Source organism: Micrasema longulum, unplaced genomic scaffold, assembly GCF_059751315.1.
Source record: "Micrasema longulum isolate JH-2025_06_02 unplaced genomic scaffold, ASM5975131v1 h1tg000815l, whole genome shotgun sequence".
NCBI lineage: Eukaryota > Metazoa > Arthropoda > Insecta > Trichoptera > Brachycentridae > Micrasema > Micrasema longulum.
Genome location: NW_028278007.1, coordinates 183,076 through 194,317, shown reverse-complemented (window position 1 = coordinate 194,317; position 11,242 = coordinate 183,076). Strand labels below are relative to the sequence as shown.

The 11,242-nt window shown below is 31.5% G+C and overlaps 1 protein-coding gene across 1 annotated transcript; it reads right to left on the bottom strand.

The window, feature by feature from the left end:
- Positions 1-708: 708 nt before the first annotated feature.
- On the bottom strand, positions 709-9,908 carry LOC148278881 (uncharacterized). Its single transcript, XM_088230754.1, has 3 exons — positions 9,533-9,908; positions 5,066-5,252; positions 709-4,376 (listed from the first exon to the last, which is right to left on the bottom strand). The coding sequence occupies exons 1-3, from the start codon at positions 9,704-9,706 to the stop codon at positions 4,156-4,158; spliced, it is 582 nt and encodes a 193-aa protein (XP_088086880.1). The 5' UTR covers positions 9,707-9,908; the 3' UTR covers positions 709-4,155.
- Positions 9,909-11,242: the final 1,334 nt, after the last annotated feature.

Here is an 11,242-nt window from a genome sequence, read left to right as displayed (position 1 = left end):
AGATATGTGCACGTACAGTTTTAAAAAATCAAATTAGTAAGAAGGGTTAACACATATTCAAGAAAATTTTAACGACTTTCAAAATTTTCGACTTGTTGTTTTATATTATCTCTTTAGCATAACGACATCAAATTATGAAGAAAGCAATACGCCCTGAATCAGCAATGAAAGCTAATACTGAAAGATATCAAACAAAACATTGCATTATTTGTCTAAAAAGGCTATTTTATTTATTGAATGCTCTTTATTTTAACAAGTAGCGTCGTAGCTAGGGTCATGAGCGCCTCTGGCAAGATTTAATTTTACTCTCCCAAGATTTTATTTTCTATAGATGAGAAGGCTATGGGTCTGCAAAGTGCACCCCCCGGATGGTTGCGCCCCTGGCAGCCTCCCGCCTGGCCACCGCATTGTCTCGATAGCTACTTTCGGGTAAAAATTCTGAAAAAGAAATCGAGTGGAGATAAGTCCACCTCGTAGTGTACGAGTAGTTGTAGGCAAGAGCATCTACCATATTTGAGATCCTAGTTTTAATTCCTAGCAGAGTGGATGAGGAATATTTTTGTTAAAGGAAGTTCTGTACAACAGTCTATCAAAATGGGTTTAGCAACATTAAATACATTGGATATAATCTATGTCCTATAATAAACTAAATACATAAATAAAATGAAATTTTAACTAGCCAAACAAAAAATAAGTGAAAATGTATCATTTTTGAACATCGAATATATATTTCCATTAAAGTGATATCTGACATGAAAGAGTAAACATTTATGAATCAAAACATAAATCAGTTATTTTAGCATAAATAACACACATTTTTATACAGGCCATAACAATTAATACATTCAAGTTTGTTGGTGAAAATTCTTAGAGGAAGATAATTGTTATATATTTAAGGACGTATGATACAAAAATCCACAAATTCAGAATAACTAGAGACAGGCTTTATCGCTTCATCGAGACATCTTCAAGACTGGTATTTTTATTTTTAAAATAAATCAATTTATACTAAATAAGTAAGGTAGAGTTCAAATTTATATAATAGTAATTACAATAAATCGACAGGCGCCGTGGCGCAGTTGGTTAGACGGCTATCTGTGAAACTGGCGTCGCGGGTTCGATTCCCGCCAGTTGCAAGAAAAAAATCCAAGAAAGATTTTTTTCTCAATTGGTCTGGGTGTTGTGGTGTATTTTTCATAACCTTCTTCCATATCCCCTCTATCCCACCTGCTGACAAGCCTTAAAATAGAGGCTTAGCGGGTTATTCCTTTAAAAAAAAAAAATTATAATTTAATTATTTTTGCTCAAATAACATATACATAAGTTTATATAATGAATTTAAATAATAGATTATTGTGGCTCATTTTTTATCAGCTATTTGATTCTCCTGGTGAACTCTAAGGTTCAACGTCCTAATTGACAATCTTGAAGATATTGCGAAAGCGATGTAATCGGTCAGTGGTTATTCTAAATTTGTGAATTCAAGTATCAGTACTCTTATTTCTATAATAAACATACATATAGTTTACACTTTTGATATTTTAAATTTTGGCTTTCATAAAAATTAAATATATGTATAATCTAGGTACAGAGTATTTTTAACATCAAATATTTTTTTAATGCATACGAATCCATAAGTGATAATTTTGGCACTACCTTTTTTTATATATACTTCTTATATCTATGTATTTTAACTAGAAATAGAAAATACATTAAACTTGTTTTTTGACAAACAAATACTATCACATGAAGTATTTAAAAATTAAGCTGCATCAATTTGCAATATAAGTTAGTATCACTTTGCAATAAAATTTCATATAATAATTGAAGACATGAGTGGATTATTATGTTATGTGACAAAAATAAAAAACAGACATGTCTGGGGTTAAAGTTTTGAACACCAATACAATTATTGATAAAATAACACCTTAATTCGCTCTCAAAATCGGTTTTCTGCTATTTTTTTATGATATAGTTGGCTTTATGTGAAAAGCTGTACATAAAATCTTCATTTATGTAAAAAGTACATTTTTTAAAATTTGCAACAGAATGCCTTGTCTTCCATTGTATTCGACAAACAACATTGATTAAATGATCGGGGAAAAGATGTGTTGACTTTTATTTTTTATTGTGGTCAGCCTCATGGTGCAGTGGTCGGCGCGTTTGCCTGCTATGCAAAAGGTTTCGGGTTTGATTACCGACATGGTTGACATGAAATAGTCATTTAAAAAGTTGTTTTTACACTAAAATATTTCATAGTCCTCTGGACTGGCACCTCAAGCGTAAGACTGATCATCTTACCTTCATGTAACAAAAATGATCAAGATACGCTGCAATTGGTGTGCCGATGTAGTACCCTATGCACCACTAGGTGCAAAAAGTGGAATGATTATGAACCAGTAATTTATTAAAACAGGTACACATACATCATATAAGCTGGACGAAAAGTGATGAATCCTGGCTTGAATATTATGTATTACGCTAACATAATAAATTCCCACTAATAAAATTTCAATGCAGTTTGTTTAAAAATGACGCTATCAATATAGTCTTACAAAAGGAAATAAAATGCATAGTGTACCCTAAATTAACTAGAACCTTAGATTTTTTTAAAACAGTCATCATTTTTATAATCTACTAAATATTTCAATAAAATATTATATTAAGTTTGGTAACACATCAAGAATTCAAAAATTGAGACAAATTTCATATAAGTTGCGTTCATATGAGTCACTAAATATAGAGAAATAAACGGCACATGTCATCCTCGTTTGGATGAGTATCCTAATTAAATACATTTCTCTATCACTTAAATAATAAAATATGGAATAGGGGACTTCGAGAATATAAGCCTAAAATTACACAGACGGAGTATTGAACTAACATCAAAACATCGATTCTATTGAAGCAGAGATGACACTGTTATAGGTAATACATTACTTTTAAAATAAGCTCTAAAATGATATGAGTAGTCAATCAATTATCAATTTTTCAAAATGTTGACCAAAAATACACATTCGACCGCTTTATGATTAACCATTGTCGTTAATTCTATAATTCAAGTTGAGAGAGTACAACTGACCGATCCTAAAATTTGGCTTCATTAGATACCTATATAATTTTTAATAAAGAGCAAAGACGGCTTATAGTATTAGATCGATATTTTAAGATTGATTGCTAAATAGGTACAGGAATGAAGTAGACGTAAATCTTTTCAGTGGAAAAATATTTTAGATCAGTTTTAATCATATTTTTTCAACATAAAGGAATTACCTCATTTATATTTTGTTTAAAACCTTTTACTTTATATTAGTCAATGTGACACAGAGCTTAAATATTGTTAAAAAGAGTCAAGTTACTCGATTCGAGTGATTGAAAAATACACATAAATAAGAATTATTATATTTTGCATGGAATAGACAATCAGTTCGTACTTTTACTTTAAAATGTTGCAAGTACTTTTACTTTAAAACGTTGCAAAAAACTAACAAGTACACATTATTCTTTAGAGCGCTGTCAAAAATCTCCTGCGTACCATGCCATCCTTGCCATAAAGAGTCTGTTATAGTGTAGTAAAATGAGATATCAGATTTTGAATGCCATCGTATCTTCATACCACTATGACTTAAGCCAAAATTTGAATTAGTGTCACTATGTGAACAAAACGCACCCCTTGAAGTCACTGTCAGCAGTTTAATTTAGCTATTTTGAATTATTAATGCGGTTTAATCACAGTTTTTCCTCTTTCTCAGAAGAACATTCACGTATCTCTATGATTATTTTGAGCGAGATAATACACACACTTCGGTATTCTTTGAAATCAATTGAGTAAAATATCAAGAAGAACACTGCAATAATTATGATGCTAGTGTTGCTCTCATACTTTAACGGTCAAATGACCAAATACCACAAAAAATACTGGGCATTATATTGTCAATACAAGTGAAGTTTTTGCTCTCCTGCAAAATGGCCGATTTAGACATATTACAGTGTACTTCTGAGGGTGAGATAAGTATCTCACAGTGTCTGAACATGTTAGGAACAAATATTAAGACAATTTTACAAGAAAATGTTTCAGTAGGTACATTTCAAAAGTAATTTACTCTGGTTATAATTACAAAAATAGAGTATTTAATATAATCTGGACTTTATTTTTTAGGCTGGATACTGGTGAGCCGTTAAATCGAATTTAAGTTGAGCATCATCTTTTAATAGTTGTGCTGCTTCGGTCTGGAGTATTGCGCATCTCAAGTTTTGGCGAGAAATTTTCATTTTCATCGAATGAGCTTCCCGATCTTGCTGAATCAGAAGTTTAAGCCTCCTTGTTTTCAAAAAATTTTCATCAATCTTTTCGTCACAAGAGTTCAATGGGGAATCTTAAAGTATACAAATTATGTTTAATTATTATTAAGGAATATAATTTATGACAATTTGAAAACATTTTGTAATTCATGTTTTTTCTGATGTCCAGATCGCCATGTCCAATCGCAGGATGAAGAATACAGTTCTATGTGTTAATTGGAGCCAGGACTCTGCACGAGTGTATTCCACTCAATGTCTACCCTCAGGAAAAATTCTGAATAAGACAATCCGGTCACATTAATCCATTTGCTAGCAATGCCTGTGTGCTGGGTTTGATTTCTGGCAAGGTCGAAATCAAACAACAGCTTGATTCCCATTTTCTAATAAGTTAATTACAAATTGTTGAAAATCAGCTCAAAAATTGATATATTTTGGTATGCAATAATTTAAATTTTACAATAAATTAATCGTAAACTGGATCTGAAGCACAAGACTTTTCATCTTACCTACATGTACCAAATCATAGATTCATCCAGATATGCTGCAATTGGTGTACCAGTGCAGTGCCCTACACACCACTGAGTGTGGATATGATAAAAACGATGAATTCCAATTTTGGAAAATATCGGGGGAATATTTTCCATTAGCATTCCAAATTCTGGTAAGATTTTACAAAATGTAATATTTTGTGAGTTTAGACATTTAGGATATAATAATCACTGGTGATAAATTTCATGTAAAATTTTTTGTTGATATAGCTAACCTAGATTGGGCACTGACTTATGGCTATCATCGTCATTCTTGACAGTATCATCAGACTCAAATTTAGTATTATAATGCTCTTCGATGCTGAGTTTTTTAGATAGCAACATATCAATCGGATTATCGTCTAACAGACGTTGTTTATCTTGAATGTTTTTCCAGCACGATCTTAGTTCAAATTCGGATCTCTGAAACAAATTGAATTGTGATGTTAATAATTTTAGAGCACACATTATTTAAGTTTTTAGTGTAATCATCGTATACAATTAATAATAGAAAAGAGTGATACTAAATGCACAATTTTGGAAAGTGTTAGCATACAGTACTCTCAGTAATTTGTCGCCTAATTATCCGGCAAATTGTTATAATCTGCTGCTCAATTATCCGACAGCTAATATAATCTACTGTTATTTTTACTAGTTGAAAGCACAAAATCAGGCTCTATAATTTGCCAGTATCCGTATGTCCAATTCAGTAGTCCGCCACGTACCTATAGACTAGAGCTTTGTAAAACCTTGGCGCTCAGATCAGGTTAAATAATTGATAAACATTGTTTATATGTAATTTTATAAATAATTTCGATCAATTAAACCGTAAGGTGCAAGTGAAAATTTCAAAATGAAAACAGTTTTTTCCAAAATAAATAAATGGTTTGAAATTTTGCCAAATTTTGCATAATCGTCGGGTTTCTGGCACAGAACTTACTTACTACTTACTTGTACTATATTTTTACTAATTGGGCACTTGCCTGGTTCTTAGGGTGGCAGATTACTGAGAGAGTACTGCATTTATAAAAAATAATGTTACTATTATATAAATTTTAATCCTTTATTCTTATTGATTTTGTACAAATATGTTTATTTTTATAGTAAAAATATCAGTCTCGAAGATGTCACGAAGGCAATGAATCCAATCACCGGTTATTTCAAATTTGTAGACTGAAGTATCACTCCCTTGTATTTTATTTCCATAATAAAGCAATCGCAAGTGCTAATGAACATTCATAATTCTTATAAATATTTTTATGTGGTATTCTTGTTGTTCGCATTATCCTGAAATACATTATCTAATGTTGTTTCATTTTTATTGTATATCGGTGGAAAGTTTAAGCAAGTGTAACTACTTCCATGAAAATAAACTGCAAATACAATAGATGTAAATAGTGTCTTGCTGTTTCCAAATAAAGTCTGTGAATAAATCCTTAAAGTTTTTTAAAAAACCAGAAAAAAGTCACATATTTTTCACTGCAAAACACGGAACATTGAAACCAACAATAAGTCTCATCAACAGATGTTATTTTATTTATTAAATATATGGCCTAAGCCAATTACAACAGTTATATGAAGAAACGTATGTACAAGAAACTGAACAAAAATAACATAAAACAATGTAGCAAAGACAAACAAAGGATGAAACTAAAATAAACTTTTTTATTTTTTTTATTTATTGTATTTTTTTTCTTACATTTCATAGCATACAATCATAACATAAAACAGAATAAAATAATAAGAAAAAAATCCCACATAGGCGTAGCTTGTGAGTCGGTATACATGATTTAATCAGTTTTACTTTACAGCACGTACAAAATGAAAAAATACACAGTATAAATATTTTAATATAAGAAAAGAAAAGAAACCAAAAAGTAAAGATGAAAACACAATGTTTCCCAAAAAACAGTATCTCTAATAAACTCTTGTAATTTGTTTATAAAGACTTTACTATCTAGAGACTGTGGATGATATACATTTTAGTCAAACTTATGCGAGCGGCATTTGAGTAGTAAAATGTTATTGTAGTAATATTAATATTATTGGTAATTTCTGTATTAAGAAAGATTTATAATTTAGATTTATATGATATAAACTACATTCAAATGTAAAATAAATATTTTTTTAAATACAGTAGTCTCTATCAGTCTTCATATTCCGAAAAATTTAAAATCAAGCCGGTTCGGTTAAACTCATTTTCAGATTAATTAAATCTTTAAAAAATTAAATATTTTTTGCATGAATAAGATTTATTTTTGAGAATAAATAATATGACGGTATTTTCTTTAAAGAAATTCAGTAATAAGATTCCAAAAGTGACATGATTTTGTAACTTTATCATTTTTTCAACATCAAATATAATATAATGTTTTTTCCAAAATATTTATAAATAAATCATACATTTTAAATATGAACTTATTTTGGAATAAATGAATAGTAGATAGAATAGAAATCACTCTTAAAGACTTTAAAGAAATCAAACTATGCTACATACTAAATTAGTAACAGTTTGATCACAGCTGACTATAATTTTATTCTGCATAAATGTCATTCATCGGTACAATTTGTCAAGTGGTAAAAACTTGTGCCAAAAACATAAACACGGTTGGCTGTGCCATATACTGCGGATGCCTCCTGAGATCCTTAACCACTCATGCCCACAAGGCATCAGGTTCTCGACGCCCTGGCTGCTGACTGTTCGTCGGCAATTCATGTTGGAACTATGGGACACGAACCTGAATTGGGAGGATGCGCAGGAGCTGGCAGCCAACAGAGATACCTAGAGGCTCTTTGTGGACAGCATATGCTCCAACTAAGGAGTGAACATGGAATGATGATTGTTTTTAGGTATCATCCTCTATAATATTAATACTCTAGTATTTATAAATTGTGGATGTCCCTTATACGCGCGCACAGGAATTTTAGTCTTATTATCGTGGTATTGCTGCTAAATCAGGGTCATTTTCGTGTGTTAAAATTTAATATTCGAACGGAATAATAATTATCTCTCTATATTTGTACTATATTTCAAATAACTGAGGATTTAATAAGACCAAGAGGACAGATTCATTAAGGCTGACTAAATGAGACCCGAAGGGCTGAATGTACTAGCATGTAACAGTCAGCCACAGCCTGTTATCTTTTTTAATTACTTATTATTTTCTTTTTAATTTTAATCGCTTACTAACTAATATTTCTATGTAGATATTCAATATTTCTGTAAATTTTGTGTGATTTTTGTAGCATTATATCGAGTGTGAGACATTTAGATTACTCCAAACAAAAAGAAAGTGAGGCCCAAAGAGTTGATACTTCTACCTGACCGAGATCCTAATCAACCGAGCCTCGAAGAGCCAAAAACTAAAGCCCGTAGGGCCGATAAAACAAGGATGGGAAGACCAAATTCTCTGGCATGTAATAGTTGCTGTCTGCTCATTAATATTATTCTTCTAATTAGAAATCCATCTGATGTTGCTGTTTTCCACAAATAATGCAAAAGGTCCATTTTTGTATGATTTCTTCAGTATTAGCTTTCATCCGGTACATGTCAAATATGCATAGCAGGTACATATGGGGTTTTCAAAATTCATTATATCTAGTATAAACTAATTTTCGATGGAGGGGGTTTGGACCCCTAACCCCCCCCCCCTTCCCCAATCCCCTCATATACGTCGTTGAGTGCGAGTGCTTTTTATATGAGTAGAATCTCAACCACATATACCTCTACTAGTCTATAAAATATTCCCTTTACTTCTCCTAGAACTATCCAAACTCTCCCTACTCATTAAAATATAATTTCTACTTGATTCTTCTAAACTTCCTATTCTCATACTCCTGTAAGAGTCACCCGGAAATCAATTTTCAGTGTCAGCACCTACTATCGTATTAAGTATGTGCAGAAACGAAATCACACATTTCCTGTAAACAATTCATTATCAAAACATTCAATTGACTATTAACAAACTGCTGATACAAGCAGAAGTAAAATCGCTGAGAAATTAGGAAATAGTAGGTACACGATCTCAAAATCTCATCGGGAAGTAAAATGAACACTGGACAATATATAAGTGATAATATTCTCAGTTACATTATGCAGTTCATACAATGCGGTTACAACATGTGGTTTGGAGAGCCTCAGACAATTTCAAAATATAGTCCAGTTCTGTGCCCAGTGGCTCAAAATAAAATGTCTACGCAGTTACTCTATTTATACATCATGTAATAAATACACTTCAGTCCTCAACATTGTTCTCTTCTTTCTACCACCAACTGGGTAGGAGCTCCCATACCTTTCCCCAAGCATCAATCCTATACTCTTATTAGAATTCCTTGAAATACACCTTATTTGGCTGTGATCTATTATAAACATGGCATCGGCAAATCACTATAATATACTGATCCACTTTGAATAAGGAAATAAAAATAGTTAACTAGATATACTGACAAAGAAATCGTATTTTTGAATTTTAATTTTAATATGGCCGCAAGCCCCCTAGTCACGGAAGATGTCAAATTAAAAACCAAGTAGACTTATCGATTTATTTTATGGGTAGGTATTATATGATACGATACCATATGTGTCTTTGAAAATGAGCAAATGCGAAACAGGCGTCACATTATCGAAATGAAAAAATTGCTGCTTAAGTGATAATAAAATAATCTACAAATAATAATAATTATGTATTTAAAAATGCACCAACGTCATGGGATTCAACGGAATTGAATGCATTAGTTATGTCATTCCAAGCTTTACTCCGGTCCGCAAATAAACTAAGATCAAGAGGTAATTCAATAACCACAGGGTGATTAGAAATCAAAGTCTTCAAGCACTCTACTTCCGATGGTGTAAAAAATATGTCATCATTTCTTTCCATTGTTAATTTAGAGCATTGCTCCACTTCTACAAAACACTAAATAAACAATGCGATACTTTCGTTGTTTACTTTATTTTTAACTATCTAGAGTGTCCAGCGCGAATTTGCACTAGAGTATGAATTTACACCATAGGAAATCTACGCCCCGAACAAGTTTTCAACAACTTGCAACTTGCAGCGCCTGCAACCTGCAACAGTGTGCACACCAACATAATGCAACAGCGACAGCCTTTAAACTTCAAATTCATGAATGTAGATGTAGGTACAGAATGTACCGATTCTTAATAGATTTTCGACTATTTGACAGTTGAGTACCATAGATTAATATAATTAGTGACGTGACTATCGGATATAGAAATCGAATACCTACTTCGAGTTTTTTAATTATTTGATACCATTTTTAAATAGGTTCGGAATACCACATAAAATATTTGATTATTAAAAATATTATTAAAATACATACAATAGTATATTAATATTAACTAATTAGTTGAAAATAAAACCCTTACGCGTTTACGTTTAAAAATGACATATTATTATTTATTATAAGTACATACAGTCCAGTCAAATTAAAAAGTTAAACCGTTGCATAGTTGCATTGATAAGTTTGTTTTTTAAATTCAACATTTTTTTTTACATTTTCGTGCTTAGATTTATGTTATAATTTTATATTAAACGTTTCTACCCAGATAGCAGTGAAACTTGGTACAAACTTGATTTTAGATTGATGGAAGGTTGAAAAGGAAAATTTGACGCAACAAGTTTTTATCAAAAGTTGCTGGAATATTGTTATGTCAAATTTGAAGAGACAAGTTTTGACAAAACTTGCTGGAATCTTGTTATGTCAAGAATGATTTTTCAGAATCCAAAAGTCATACAGTCATGATCAACACATTGCCATATGCATAAAAATATGAAGAGAATTCCTTTTTTTATTTAAACTGTTATATTTAATCCCAGAACTTTTCTACCAGACCAATTTTTTTTTAGCCCCACAACAGGCCGTGAGGCCCAATCACATTGGTGAATTACAGCACGGTACACCCAGCCTTAAGAAAAATCATATTTAATTTTTGTGTTCTCACCAGGAATCGAACCCAGAACCTTCCATGTGTGAGCCAAATGTCTTAACCACTACACCACAAAGGCCACCGAATTAAATTAGTGCATGACAAATATCCAAAAAAGTGGTTAATTCCAAACAACATTCCGATTGGCAATACTTCAAAGTCATAGAATAATGATATATTTCACCGTTTTTGTCCGTGGGTTACATGTCATTCAAAATGCGCAGTTCTTTAATTACGCATTTATCATTGGACGTTTTTCCGGCGATTTTAAAACTTTTAATATTGTCGAAGTGTTAATACTCAGTTTAAAGAATAAACTATTGATATGCCACTGAGGAAAAAACATTAAAAATGAGTTTTTGTTGCACTGTCACTCGACAAAACCGTCTTGTCAGGAGCTCTTTAAAAGTAAGTATGATTTTAATATCTCATCCACTGCATAATGCTTACAATAGTTTAAACTGAT

What these genes read in the sequence shown, in the direction of transcription:
- LOC148278881 (XM_088230754.1), bottom strand. Translation starts at nt 9,706, where the DNA reads ATGGAAAGAAATGATGACATATTTTTTACACCATCGGAAGTAGAGTGC. An exon ending in ATTCCGTTGAATCCCATGAC is followed by an intron (nt 5,253 to 9,532) that starts GTTGGTGCATTT and finishes AATTTGTTTCAG; the next exon opens with AGATCCGAATTTGAACTAAG. An exon ending in TAAGTCAGTGCCCAATCTAG is followed by an intron (nt 4,377 to 5,065) that starts GTTAGCTATATC and finishes GTATACTTTAAG; the next exon opens with ATTCCCCATTGAACTCTTGT.